The 16115-nt window shown below is 37.4% G+C and overlaps 1 protein-coding gene across 1 annotated transcript in view; it reads left to right on the forward strand.

Moving 5' to 3' along the window:
• Nucleotides 1-10680, forward strand: part of LOC308687518 (E3 ubiquitin-protein ligase TRIM35-like) — a 13920-nt gene extending 3240 nt beyond the window's left edge. Inside the window, exons 4-7 of the mRNA XM_081360116.1 lie at nucleotides 610-668; nucleotides 750-772; nucleotides 890-1008; nucleotides 6347-10680. Of these exons, the coding sequence (XP_081216242.1) occupies nucleotides 610-668; nucleotides 750-772; nucleotides 890-1008; nucleotides 6347-7053 (908 nt within the window). The 3' untranslated portion in view covers nucleotides 7054-10680. The remainder of the gene's footprint in view (nucleotides 1-609; nucleotides 669-749; nucleotides 773-889; nucleotides 1009-6346) is intronic.
• The last annotated feature ends 5435 nt before the right edge of the window (nucleotides 10681-16115 follow it).

The raw sequence follows: 16115 nt of genomic DNA on the forward strand, positions 1-16115 counted from the left end.
CTTTTCCTAATTGAATATTCTGCTCATCACCATTGTTGAGATGCATAGACCGAATCTTGATGTCTGTGTGTGCCTAAAATAAAGGTTTTTTTTTAATATATACAACTTTTAAGAAATCCTTTGTATTATATCTAAAATTCTGGATATTTATGCAGAATCACATTTATGCTGTAATCAACAACATAAATCTAAGTAAGAAATAAAGATCTTAATGAGTTCAGTGATCAAATTCAAAGGATGATTGTCATAATATAACCAACACCATCAGATCACTTTTTTTCTTTGTTCATCTGGCAGTTATAACTCAGATACAGCAGCCAAACAACATCTAAAGTAAACACATAAGGGTCTAGAGCCCAACTAAAGCAAACACTGATCACCATAACGGTGGCTTGCAATTTGAGATTTTGTCCTTCAGTGATTCTGCTTGTTAACATCAGGTGTCTTCAATAATGCTCAATCATCACTCAATTAATCACTTAATTATCTCATTAACTTAAACACTCTTGAGTGTTAATTTAACACTCATATTTTAACACTTTACACTCTTGAGTGTGGACTCATATACACTCCCAGGAGTGTTAATTTAACACTGGAGTTTTTGCTGTGCAGACAGACTCCGAGAGGTGGAGGAGGGAATGAAGGATGATGACATCACTTTCCTTCAGGTGGGGGAGGGAATACACTTCACACACTCACACGTTTTGTTATTTTATTACAGTCACTAATCTAGCTGTGCATTTCCACAGACTTATAACAGCCTTATGAACAGGTATTTATTGGTTTCTAAGTAAAAAAATATAATAGTTTAGTTGAGTCCAGTCGTTACTCTGAGAGCTGTGTGTGTGTGTGTGTGCGTGTGTGTGTGTGTGTGTGTGTGTGTGTGTAGAGCTAAATACACGCTTCCAGATGCAGAACTGAGTTCAGAAGCTCTTACTGATGTTCCCAAACATCTGGGCAACTTGAAGTACCAAGTGTGGGAGAAGATGAAGGACATCTGCCCTTACTGTGAGTGCTAGACTTCTAGAAAAATAACTAATAGATGTCACCATACTTTCTCAAATGATTAATCACTGTACATTAGACAAATATAACATTTCAAACTTGTAATACAAAACAATTTTGTAAATGAAGCTGTTTCATTTAATTAAATACACGCTAGTTTGCATAAATATCCAGAATAGAAAACTGAACATTGGATGAAGCAGGCCTTTGTAGGCCTATTTGTATGAATGACACTGCAAAAAATGGTGTTAGTGTGAAAGCACCCCTACTATCTGAATGTAACTTGGTCCGGATTAGTCATGCCTCAGATTCAGAGGGATTTGACACATTCATACCCTGTTGATGAGCCATGCTGTCTATTATCACAGACAGAACCTGTAGTAAATCACCTGTATGATAGCATGCTGCAGAAGCTCATTTTGAGAAAACAGCTTTTAAAGATATGTGGGTGAATGACGGATAAGGATTTAAAATGTGAAGAAAAATAAAATTGGTAAAAAATTAAAATTGTAGGACTTTCTATACTTATTGGAGTGTTGTGTATGTAATGCAATGATATTTACACATTTAAAAAATTTAATTAATCATTTTTTTGGGTGAATCAGATCTTTTTCCCCATGAAAATGTCATTCCTGGGTAACGTAATGAATTTTTAAATTAACTATATTTATACCATTGTTGGCATATACAAATGTACTGATCTCCATATTTGGAGCTCAACAAACAATTAGTGCTCGGAAAACTACATTTTAATCACAATTAATATAATCAATTTGGGATTTCATATAGACATGGGCTCATTTTTGGCTGATGATAACTCAAAATTCAGAACCAAATAAAAAAAAAACCTGCAAAATGTTTAAAAATGTTTTCCAATAAGGTAAATAAAACTTGTTTTATCATTAACTCAACAAAAAACTGAGTTATGTAATCTAACACACAAATATGGGTTAAAATAATTGCCCGTGTCATTGTTAGCCAGAATGACAAACTGTTAGCCGGAAGGACATTCTGCAATATTATTACTATAAAAACCATCCTCAGTATCATTTTTCTTTCCAACACTCAAACTTGAAACAAAGTAAGAGACACTGACAAATTTTTAATGATTTAAAAATCTGTAAAATTATAGTAAATCTGTAAAATTATAATGCTACATAAACAATGGCCAAGGGTATAGTCCAACACATTATACAGCTAAAACATTTAGGGCCCTCTGAAACGCTAGTATCAAACGCGTAGTAACTTTGTGGGCGGATCTTTGCGGACGACGCAAATCTAAAATGTGTTGGTCTGAAGTAGCTTCATTATTCATAGGTGTGGTTTGGGCATAACGTGAAATAAACCAATCAGAGCGACATCTCACATTCCCTTTAAGAGCAGGCGCGCTTGTTCCATGGTAGATTGCTAATATAACGGCAGATTTGCCAGGAGCGGTTCACAGCCGAGGAGACCGACGTTCTCGCCAGGGCCGTAAAACACAGAGAAGTGACATTGGGGATGGAGAAACACAACCAGATTAGTTTTGCTTAAACAGGCGTATCATATTTTGGGTAAATGTGTAAGCTAGATTTATGCCTATTTTTTCACATCTATGAACACAACAATGATTTCCCTCATGTGGAATATTTTTGCTTGTAATAATGTATGGTTTGCAAAAATGTGAACTGCTAGCGTCTGTGTGTAGATGGGAGAAGCAAAGTGTATGTGTGTTGTGCACACGCTACATTATGGCCAAGCATGCGCCCTTAAAATAGCATCTGAATAATGCGCAACTGACTTTAGACGAGGTTTTTCCTGGTCTGTGGTGGAATTGTTTTCTGAAACTGCAAAATAGCACCAGGGAACGTTTGCGCCGGAACACGCCTCCTCTCTTCACTGAACTGCCCCCGGGAGCGCAAGTTCATTCCCTAATTTACCGACGTGCGTCTGTGGAGGGAAAAGTCCGCTGTGCGTTGGTGCACAATAGGGATGAAACGTGTCGCTGTACAAAGTCAATTGCACTGGGTGCAAGATAGGGCCCTTAGTAGGGGTGCAACGGATCAAAAAACTCACGGTTCGGATCGTTTCTCGGATCAGAGTCACGGATCGGATCATTTTTCGGATCAGCAAAAAAAAAAAAAAAAAAAAAGACAAAACAAATAAACACAAGTTTTGTTAAATTAAAATATATAAAATCAACAGTGGGAGCGCGACGGGTTCATTCCATGAAGCGTGACTATAAACACACTGATAGCGTTTGTGATGGTTTTAGCCCGGTCTGATTGTGCAATGTTGAGCAGCCTTCGTTTTCACTCCTGTCAGCGAAACACCGGGGTGATGTCGCTTCAAATGCGTGGCCATGCTTGATGTGTTTCCACGGATGTCCCGATACCACTTTTTCACTTCCGACACGATACCGATGCCGCAGCTTTGGCTATTTGCCGATACCGATATCAATCCGATATTTTTATTTTATTCTTGAACTAATACTACTACTAATAAAATATATGGAAGCACTTTGCTCAATTAGCCACATAAAAACATCTCACTCAAATGGAGAACAAATACTTCTCCAGTATATAATCCACAACAACAGTTGATAATGAAAGACTGTCACCCTTTATTCAAAAGACATTGAGATATGTTTGGTAATTGTAGGCTACCTGAATGAATTTAAAATTAATTTGCTATATTTCAGATCAATATATTTGTTTCCTTAAAATTTTAATTAACTTTAACGTTATTCTCATCTGAATTATAAATCATTTATTTCTGTATAAAATGATACTACCATTAAAAAAACATTTGATTTTCTTGTTTAATCAATGTAGAATGTGTAACTTCAAAATAAACAGATTACTCTGTTTGAGGACAAGAAATGAAAACCAATGCAATATGATGAATGTCCAAAAGATGAGATAATTTTTGCTTTTAAACAGCATGTGTGTGTGTGTGTGTGTGTGTGTGTGTGTGTGTGTGTGTGTGTGTGTGATTGTTCGATCGCGCCCGTGCCTCCCTCTCTCTCTCTCTCTCTCTCTCTCTCTCTCTCTCTCTGACACACACATTCCAGCATACATCGCAGCCTGTTCATTTTGCTGCGTTCACAACATACGCGAATAGAGCGTCAAATTCGCGTCTAGTTCGATGCTTGAACAGTTTGAATCCTTTCGCGCGTCCAAAGCGAATAGGACGCGCCGCGCGCGTATAATGATAAAGCGAGCGTTTGAAGCGAAATAGACGCGTGTTCCAGGGAAGCCAAAATGCTCCCATACAGGGGATTTAAATGACGCGGGGCGTTCAAGCTCCTCCGTTCCTCCGCTCGCCATGACCACGCTGTGTGTGGACTGAACATGCGCAAATCTTTTTTTTTTTTCATAAATTAATCCGCGGATCACGTGTGTGCCGAACCGAAGATATTGATCCGAACGGATCACGGATCAATGATGATCCGTTGCACCACTAGCCCTTAGGCTTATTGCAAATGAGTCAAGTCAAGTCATCATCATTTATACAGCGCTTTAACAATGTAGATTGTTCCAAAGCAGCTTTACAGTGATAATAGGAAATTAAAGTAACAGAGATTGTTTTGGCTTTACAGCAGCTCTAGAATAAAGTTATTGTCCAGCTAAAGTTAGTTTTGATTGATTCACTTCCGTCGCAACGATCATTAGTTATTAACTTAAGGGCCGCTAACATGACACCGTTCTAACAGAAAACCCTTTAGTTCTCTCTGCGCAAACTTTAAAAACGCGAACCTGTGAGAACGCTGATGGCGTGCACATGCGTATTATGCGTTTAGATTATAGGAATGTTTATAGGAGTGTGAACCTATTTCACTTAATATTTCAAGTTTGCTTACTGATACATTATCATTCCACTGAGTCAACATTATAATACCTTGCTCTCTTTTGTCCAAGATACTCAGTCCTAGCTTCTGCATCTGCGTTTATCCTGGCTCTGAACCGTCTCTGCCTCTCTTTATTAGACAGAGGCATCTGGCAGGACAGAATTGACCTTAAAACACCAGAAGCTATACTAAAGCTTTAATAAAATGTTGATAATTAATAAATTTGATTACATTATTCATGATTTGACCATTAACATTACAAAATTCAATTCAATGATAAAGACCCATGTGACTCATTGAATCATATGAAATCAAGTTGAATGACAGCAAAAATATGGCAAAAAAACATACAATTATGTAAATAATGTTTATTTTAATAATATAACTATAATAACTATGCCTAAAATTTTACAAATGTTAATTAAAAACTAGATTTGTATGCATATGTCATTCTGGATAACGGATGACATGTCCTGGCTAACAGAGTTTTTTTGTTATCCAAGAATGATATGTTGTTATCCAGGAATGACAAAACAAATATTTTTCTTTATAATCAGGCACTAACTTAACCACCTATGGAAAACTACAATTTAGCTATCATCGCTTAAGATAATCTTTTAGATCAAATAGATAGTTTTTTAATATAAAAACATTATGAATGTTTTATCAGTGTTATCCAAAAGGACACATGATATTGATACAAAGTGCACCAGTGACTGAAAAGGTCAAAATATCAACATTTAAAGAGACGCTTCCTGACCTTTGCACATGTTCTGGTGCTTCTTCAGGGTCTTCTTTTTGATACAATATTATGTCACATGACATACCAAAATGCATTATGGTATAAAATGGTCATTGATGTCCGTTATCCAGGACTGACATTAGCGAAATCACAATTTGGAGACAAAAGTCTTTCTGTCATAAAAATTTAAATAAGCTTAGTATTACCACTATATTTGTAGGTATTGTTGAAAACATCAACACAATTATGCCCAAGTAGATTTTAAATACTTTTATTTATATTTTTTACATTTTTGTTGTATTTTTGTATTCAGATTTTAAGCCGGGACAGTTACCCGGAATGACATTTTAGGACTTTTTAGCTCAATAGTTCCTTAAAGATTAATTATTTATAATAAATTCTCACATGAGTAATTAAAGAGGAGGAAGTTGAGTCACTTATGAAGTGCATTTAAAAATGTATACATTTTTAATATTATGAATATGCTTTGGACACCAGAATTGACACGCCACGTCATTGACCCATGTATTGTAATTGAAATCTACAGAAGTAAATAGATAAAGTGTTATGAATATGTGCATTTTTGAAGGTTTCTTCCCACAATAGTCTGAAAGAAGACAAAACGGCTATGAAATGTTATGGAAGCAAAACTCCCCAAAAAATCTCCCAAACATTCCCAAATTGACAAGTGCATTAAAAAACGATAGATTTGCCTGTAGTGTGTTTCCTTAAATTGACTGATATATGATCTCTTCTTCTAATCTCTCCAGATCCCGTGATCCTGAACCCAAACGCTGCTCCACCAGACGTCTCTGTGTCCGATGATCTGACCTCTGTGACCTCATCACGTCTCCATCGGCAGGACAAGCACAAAGCTCTTCGTCTGCATAGGAACCGGATGGTGTTGGGAAGTGTGGGATATGGTGATGGTGTTCACACATGGGAAATCGAGGTGGGAAACAATCGCCACTGGACACTAGGAGTGTGTTTTGGATCGGAAGGAAAACCTCCTACACAACCTCTGACCCCTGAAAATGGCTTCTGGGGTCTCAGACGGGATGGATACTTGTACCATTTCCTGAACACAACACTAATCTTCAAGCTGGTGACGAATCCCCAAGTAGTGCGAGTGAGGCTAGAGGATTGCTATGACATGAAGGGAGGATGGTGGAGGAATGTGAGTTTTTATGACGCTTCTAATGATTGCCTTTTTGCCTACATTACTGGAGTGCCTGCTGGGAAGGATCTCTTTCCATTTGTGATCCCAGAAGAGCCTTCTGTCCCACTGCGTGTCGTCCCAGCTAAAGTTACTCTGACTGTTAAACCGTTTGAACCATTTGAACCGGTTGAACCGAAGCTATCCTTCAAGGAGAGACATCGAGTCTTGATCATCATCTGTTTCTGTGTCATTATGGCGATATTAGTGATTCTGTCGTGGAATATCGATGACAAAGTGCATGAAAAGGAAGGCATTTAACAAGCTGTCCATTTACTGACATGGTCTGTTGCAATGCCCCAGACATTAGCAAACAAAAGGTTATGGACTGTATTAATTGTCTAACTAAATCTTGGAGAAAGTTATGTGGTCTATGCTGCATTAATGTGGCGTGACCTGAAAAAGACGGGTGTCATCATTGCTAATATTTACACTTACTCACTACTTGCATCTTGATTTTAGTCTAATTTTATATGCACATTTATTTTATTCTTGCATCACCATGTCCCTTTAATCGCCGTACTTCACCAGGCTCCCAACAGGAGTGTGTGAGAGAGAGGAGGCACGAAGACGATCAGGGCTGGCGGTGTGTGACGACGCACATCTGTGATGAATGAAGCCTCGTAACCGCCACTATTAAATGCAGAGTGTATCCGGTTCTAATCCAACCGCTCTGTTGTGCGTTTCCCAAAAACAGTGTTAGTCAACTATGGTTTCAAGTTCCATCGCCTGTTGGTTTGGCCAACAATATAATTATTATAGTTATACTCATAAATATTGTTCTTGTTGTGAATGGGTCTAAATGCTGGGGACAGTGTAAACATCTGTGGTAGTTTCTGTTGAACCGTCTCTTATTATTATTAATATAGACATTTTCCACAGTACACTCTCAGAAAATAAAGTACATAATTGTACCTTTAGGGGTACAATGGCTTGTCACTGGGGCTGTACCCTCAAGGGTACAATATTGTACCCTTGGCATAGGGTACATATTTGTACCCTTGTGATTTGTACCTTAAGAGACCAGTCTTGTACCTGTGGTGACAATTTTGTACCTTTATTTAACAGTACAAAAATGGACCCTTCAAAAATGGTATAAAATTGGCTTTGACAGGGTACAATCGTTGACTATAATGAGATATATATTACATACACGCAGAAGTAAAATAAAAATTTATTAAATACTTTTCATTTTCACATTTTCCAACATTTCATTTTAAACTTAATGTCTAGCTGTGACATATAAATTATTATCATCTGAGTAAGTGTCATTTGCCTGAAAGTCCATTTCATATCCTTTCATCTCGACGACGGTTACTTTTATGCCTGCTTCTGGTATTTTCTGAAGGACCTCCTCGGTTGAAAGCCCTTTAAGAACCATGAGTAACCGTGCTATGACTTCTTCTCCACTGATGGCCAAAAGAAAGAAAGACCGCAAACTGGACGTTCTTTTAAATTGAGATTCAAGCAGCCAATCAGAGCTGGCTCTACATACACTCTCAGAAAATAAAGTACATAATTGTACCTTTAGGGGTACAATGGCTTGTCACTGGGGCTGTACCCTCAAGGGTACAATATTGTACCTTAACCTTTAAAAAAAACGGTACATATATGTAACTTTTAATGCTTTTTGATCCTCAAAAAGTTACATATATGTACATTGAGGTCCAACAGCAAAAACTCCAGTGTTAATTGAACTCTCCTGGGAGTTTATATGAATCCAGACTCAAGAGTGTTAAAGTTAATGATATAATTAAGTGATTCATTGAGTGATGATTGAGCATTATTGAAGACACCTGATGTTAACAAGCAGAATCACTGAAGAAGAAAATATATTTTTTAAGACACCGTTATGGTGATCATTGTTTGCTTTAGTTGGGCTCTTGGCCCTTAAATCATTAACTTTAGATTTTGTTTGGCTGTTGTATCTGAGTTATAACAGCCAGATGAACAAAGAGAAAAGTTGATCAGGTGGTGCTGGTTATGTTTTGACATAATCATAAATTGACCTGAATCACTGAACTCAGTTAAAGTCTAATCTCAGACTTAAATGTTTATTGTTGATTACGGCATCACTGTGATTCTACAGCAAAAGATTTTCATCATTTTCAATATAATCTAAATATTCGTAAAAGTTGTTCTGATCAAAAGACTTTGAAAAGTCTTTTATGTAGACACACTGACATCAATAATCAGCCTGTGAATCTCAACAATGGTGACAATAATAAAGCATGTTGCAGTGGCTGCCACCAATCAAAACTCATTCATGGCTCCCATCATGCATTGCGGTATGAATAAATTATGATCTGAATTGTCTATGTTATTTCCTTTCCCTAATTGAATATTCTTTTTGTCACCATTGTTGAGATTCATAGACTGAATCTTGATGTCTGTGTGCCTAAAAGAAAGATTTGTTTTTATCATAACAACTTTTAAGAAATCTTTTAAATTATTTCAAAACTTCTGGATCTTATGCTATAGTATCACAGTGATGCTGTAATCAACAATAAACATTTAAGTCTGAGATTAAACTTTAAATGAGTTCAGTGATTCAGGCAATTTATGATTATGTCAGAACATAACTAACACTACCTGATCAACTTTTCTCTTTGTTCATCTGAGAGTTATAACTCAGATACAACAACCAAACAAAATCTAATGTTAACAGTTTACGGGTCAAGAGCCCAACTCAAGCAAACACTGATCACTATAACGGTGTCTTAAAAAATTATCATCGGGTGTCTTCAATAATGGTCAATCATCACTCAATTAATCACTTAATTAGATCATTAACTTTAACAATCTTGATTGTTAATTTAACATTCATATTTTAACACTTTAACACTCTTGTGTCTGGAGACAAATAAACTCCATTTAAACTCAAGTTCATTTAACACTGGAGATTTTGCTGTGTTTAATATTTATCAGTATTTAATATCAGTAAATTGACTTACAAAATTTTTATTTCCTTTATTTCAAGGCTACTCAAATATAGTGATAAGTTAAAATATACCTTAAATGATTAAGGTATCATTAAAACCTTAAAAAAAAAAAAAAAAAAAAAAAAAATACTTAGCAGAGGCTGTCTTTTGATATTGTACCGTAACCTTTAAAAGAAACGGTATATATTTGTACCTTTTAATGCTTGGGAACATATATGTACCTTTTTGACCCTCAAAAAGGTACATATATGTACCTTGGGGGACAGAAATGGACTTCTGCTGTACCCCTATTTCTGACAGTGTAGTTGATCACTGATTTCAAACCAAATTACTTCTAAACTTTGAGATTAGGATTGATCCTTCATCCATCTCACAATATCCCGCAGTTCTTCCTATTGCTCCTCAGCAGTCAACAACAATCATGATGTTGAAATCTGGTGCTGCATATCTTTGTGATGTATCATATCTCCTCACCAGAGCTGCTTGTGACTCATTATTATTCCCAGCAGTGCTCAGTATCCTGGATTGTGTGTCGAAATATCCTGTTTGGCCAGTTATGCAAAGTACAGTTCAGAGCAGTTCAGATTCTCTTCTGTTTTGTAGTCTAAGCTTTCATCTCTGTATGCTTTTGGTCATTAGTTGTTGATTTACATTGGTATTTTGTCTTTTTGACAATGACTTGCTGGTTTTCTTCAATAAATCTCAGATTGAGGACTGAGAGATTCAGTGTGAAAGCAGACAAATTTTGAACACATTTACATTGGTAAAACATGTAATGTGCTGCCCATGTAATCATTTTTCACATGAACATTTCTAATTCAGTTTGGTCAAATGGAGTGGTGACCACATAACATGTATGTCTAGTTTCCATATTGTGTTTCATTTTTATTCATACTGTGTGAGTTCAGTTGCCTAAAGTAGTAAAAAAAATCTAATAAAAAAAAATAACACCAGCTCCGAGGCTCACTGAGAATGTGATGACCGTCTGGGCCACTAGAGAGAGCGCACGTGTTTTTCATATGGGTGGATTTGTTTATGGGTCTAGTTTCCAGGTACCCAGCTAGCAAAAATTGTGCGGGCCGAAAGCGGCCCGATTAAGGCTAAAACACTCGGCCAATGCTCGGCATGAATCTAGGTCCGATTGCTCTGCGAGCGCTCGGTTTTAACACGGCCCGATTGCGGAACCCCGAGTGAGAGGACGTAAGCTCGCCTCCTTATTTGGGCTTATTTGAACTTTGAATTCCATTCATATCAGGTTAATACTAAAATTGCTTAGCAGCCGTTATTTATGCAAGATAAACAAAGTAAAACAGCACAAGGAAGACAGGTTTCATGTTTAATGCATGTTTTATTGGACCACACTACAAAAATAGGATAAACACACTTTTTAATAACAGATTTGAATAGAATATAAATAATATCACAGCATTAATGTAGAATCAAGGAGTTCAAATACCATTTTCCAATATCAACATTTTTAACTTTGAAACATTTAATTCTGGCCCACTGCATTTGAGTTGTCTACGCACACACACTTTTTAATAACAGATTTGAATTGAAAAGAATAGAATAGAATAGAACAGAATAGAATAGAAATAATATCACAGCATTAATTGTAGAATCAAGGAGTTCAAATACCATTTTCCAATATCAACATTTTCACTTTGAAACATTTAATTCTGGCCCAGATGCGTTTTTGAGTAGTCTACGCACACACTTTTTAATAACAGATTTGAATTGAAAAGAATAGAATAGAATAGAAATAATATCACAGCATTATGTAGAATCAAGGAGTTCAAATACCATTTTCCAATATCAACATTTTTAACTTTGAAACATTTAATTCTGGCCCACCGCGATTTTTGAGTTGTCTACGTTGTCTGCCTGTTCGCCCTCTTTGGCTTCGGCCACCATCCCTATCAGAGGCTAGCCACAGCCACCTGGTGATGAGCAGCTCGGTTTCCTCTTCTGTAAAATCTTTGGTCAGGGCATTCCGGCGGACTGCATCTGAGAAAAACACAAGATAGAAGAGAGCAGCATGACCATGTGATGTTACTCAGCAACCACCAAAACTTAATTTGGATGCAGGGCTCTACACTTACATTTCTTTTTAATTTAAAAAGTTTAGGAGCACAGTCAAAAATTTAGGAGCACCTTCTGATCAATGACAAATTAACCTACCCATTAAAAGGCGATATTTGATAAAATGACTTGCCGGGGCATTTTTTTTTTTTAAAGCGCATATTCTTAACTAAATCACAGCCTTTGTGATTTCATGATAGCACTATGCTATATTATGATTGTAAATGGTTTTAAATAGATCGCGTAGCCTTAGAAAACGGTGTAATAATGTTATTCATGGATTCTCGTCTGTGGAATGCGCCACTTCCAGTATTTTGCCGGTTACTCAACACGGGTAAATTGCAATTGAGAATTTTTTTAAATCGAGTGCTCGACTTTAATCGAGGAATCGTTGCAGCTCTAGTTTCAATGGAGGGTGCACCCATAGAACCTGATCAGGTCAGTCGCACTGGTGCTCCTAAATACTTTGTCACTGTCACAGCCAGTAAATAAATAAATAAATAAATAGGTTGCACTGTAGAGCCATGGGATGTCACCACAGTGCAGTTATCCAGCACTGACACTCACCCAGAACCACACTTATAATGTGTGTCTCGCCAGCGAAGTGTTCATTGCTCTTTTCAGGACCCGCCCCACAGTGTCTTTAAGAGTCATGCCTCCGACCATTCCAAGGAGAACAGTCTGAAACAAAGACATGTACCTCATTAGTTATTTAAGGAATATAGCATGAGTGAGAGTGGGGACTGACTTTTAGGAATGATCTGATTAATGCATAATTTAACTCACCAAATTCTTCTTCTCCTCTGGATTCTTTAACATCTCCTCCAAACATTGTAGATCCTCAATAGTTGAAAGTAGGAGCCCAAAATGTGTTGGGTCTGGCATGAAGTCTGGAACTGCTGGAGATTTGTAGGAGCTGCATCAGGATGAGCAACTGCTGCTGTCTGATAGAATCAAGCTGGATGAGGATCTCCTTAGCAATTGCTGTAAGACACAAGAAAAAGCAGGCATAACAGATTAGTAGCAAAACATTGTACGTAGATCAGAGTAAACCGAGAGAGATCACTTTGTAGAATTCCTACCTGTAGGCACAGCCTCCCGAGAAGACCTGTTTTTTGTGTCTTCCATGGTGTTGCTTTCCATGGTTGTGTTGACATTTCTGCCTTTATAACTGAGGGGATTATAATCAGAGGAAGGTTAAGTTTAAAATAAAAATGTTGAATGTAATATATTTTCTCCTGGTCCTTATTTTAAATAGGTCATAAAAAATATCAATATTATCGACTGATATGAAACGCTTACATCATGATACAGTTTTCAGTCATATCGCCCAGCCCTAGGGTAGCTAATAAACTTTTCAAACCTGTCTGTACAGACCGCATTTAGCCAAAGGTAATGTTGATGTTAGCTATAAAGTGCGATTTCAGTTTGCGCCATAAAAGTACAACTAGAGGCCAATTCACACCGCAGACAAACGCCAGCAAACACCAACAAAAAAAAGTCACCAACAAAAGTTGGAAAAACAAAAGTTTTTCATAACATTCAGAATGTTATGAAAAATAAGCGTCATGTTCACACTGCCCCAACCGACACCGACAAACTCAAGCACCCATGGAAAAACACGAGATATTCGTTCATTTTAGCAATACAAGTAAAAGATTGCTGCTTTCAGACACGACTTTCTTCTCGTTTTATATTGTTAAATGTCGAGAGTGCATCTGTTACAGGCCCCTGTGCAAAAGGCCATTAAATGCACTTCACGACGTCATACACAGCGTTCACAAAATGGCGGACGGTCTGCACATAGATCTTCACAACCCAGAACATTAATACACAAAATATTTGCAGCATGAACATATGTTGTATCATACCTGTAAAACCAGGAGCAACGTGTCAGCGTAATCATAATCCCCAGCAACTGTGAGGTCGCCGGCGCAGGCGCAGCTGCTCCTCTACCGTTATAAGAGTCCTCAGTTCATTTTCATAAGTCCCGATCTCACTCAGCAACAGACATGACCCAGCTTTCAGCAGACCAAAATCCCACATCATTCCTCTATATAAGTAAAATAAATATTTTCTTACAGGATCAAAATGTGCACATACTTTAGGACAAAACGTGTTTGTTGGCGTTTGTCTGTGCGGAATTGGCCTTAAGCCAGCTAACATTTGTTCCACTTTATTTTCTTCCACAGATCAAAGACTGTGCTCGTAAATATTATTCACGTAAATTGCATTCAATAAAATGGTGTCTAGCCTAGCAACTAATTCTTTGCTAACTAGCAGAACGAAAATATGAGCTGCTAGCGCAAAAACAGCGCAGCTAACGTTAGTCAATGTTAGCTTCGTTCGCGCCATAAAAGCTTTCATATTACCCCCATTTGCACTACTTTACTCAGAATTTTTTTATATATATTGTTGTCCTAATTAATAGAATTCGAGTTCTGAATTCTTTCTTTTCGTTTCATCTAGGGAAGCACTGTCAAATGAACATGAACAAAGTTTAAACGGATCGATAATAATCAACATTTAATCAGCAACAGTTCGAAATATGTAGGTCGACGTAACTCGATTGATATGCTCGGCGTGAAATGTTGATGCTTTTTAAGGAAATTGAACACAACTTACCTCAAGTTCACTGTAATGACGCATGATCGAAAAGGGATGATTTTAAGTCAGGCGTTGAGTTTTATCTCACCGAAAGTTGTGCACACGTCTTGCGTGCTGACGCTCGCTGCAGCAACTGTTGAAATCGGCTTCATACCGGTAAACGCATCTGAGCCGAGCGCCCAGAGTTTAACCGTCACTGCTGGTAAACATTTGAAATAGCCAGTAAAATGAATTTTAGACTCGGTGTTAATTTTAGACTACCCAACTACTCAGCCGATGCGCGACTGCAATCACCATGACTGTGCGAGTGATGTCAAGCGGCCATGCATTTTTAAAATACACGTAAAGAATCTTCATGACAACTAAATATTTTTGCTATGGTTATAAATATTAAAAATTGCTCTGTGCAAAATGACTCTATTATTATTATTATTTACCGCAGATATTTTGTTTTGGACAACGACATTCGACGAGTATAACATCCTAAGATACAGTCAGGAATTTACGTCAATTTTAAAATAATTTTTATGTTAATTATTGCTACATTAAAACCATCCTTGATTTAACCTAAGCCGAGTCATTTCCAGAAGTGGTCCAGATCATACAGCAGAGCCGAGTTACCAGTTACGGTGAACATGAATCGGCCCAGTGCTTACAGCCGTAACAAAAATGCATGTGCCAGAGCGAGCTGCGGGCCACAATCGGCCCGGTTAACACACGCCGATGCCGAGTCTGAGCCGCAGGCGCCGCGGGGCAGCCGAGCTCGGGCCGATTATACATGCTATCTGGGTAACTAGAATCAAAACTGAAAGAGGAAGAAAAGAAGAAACGCAATTTTTAGGCTTTTAACCGGTCAACATTTGATAATTTAACAGCCCCTTATTTCGTGGTAAGTTCAGAATTCATTACATGAAACTTAAATCCCAAAATAGCTCAATAGCTCTTTCAAAAACATTGACGATTGAAGTGTTTTAAAACAAATACTGGTTTATATCCTGATATGTGTAGATCCTGGGTGAAAAGATCAAGATATTTCTCTACCAGGACACTTTTTAATGCACAGAAGTTATTTTCTAGTGTAATCAGACACAGGGGCGTCGGACTGGGGGTAAAACCAACTGATTACCAGGGCCCCAAAGGGAGAGAGGGCCCTTGAAAAGTTTGGAATATATTTTATGTTACCTAGATATTTTCATTTCCTAATTAAATTTCATAATGAATGTCAGATGAAATGTAAAATTAGTGTATTGGCTGAATAACTTTGTTGATTGACTGACTGGTCCCACCCCTTGCTAATGCGCCAAATGGTTTAGTCCATCTGCACGCATTTTGTTTATGTTAGTTAGTTGAGCTTCTGGAGGAGCGCAAACTTCTGCTGTAGAAATGTCTTTCTCAAAGCAAGGCAAATCAGGCCCCCCAAAATGAAAGGAACGATATTAGAAGGAAAGACAACAAAATTAGGGGAAACAATTGGTAACTGACTTATTTTCAAAGAAAGGTGAGCACAATCGATCACGAAATCTATAGTGCTAAACTGCTTGAATATCTCCGCGATCGTCAGTGCTAAAAATCAACTGAGACAACCCACTGAAAGAGCAGAACACACACTTTCAGATGATAATTTGGTTATACATATAATCTGAGGTAAAGGCTAAATAAATAAACTGTACACTAACAATGCTGTTTGCACAA

Source organism: Scardinius erythrophthalmus (assembly GCF_964197995.2).
Source record: "Scardinius erythrophthalmus genome assembly, chromosome: 3".
In the NCBI taxonomy this organism is placed as follows: Eukaryota; Metazoa; Chordata; class Actinopteri; order Cypriniformes; family Leuciscidae; genus Scardinius; species Scardinius erythrophthalmus.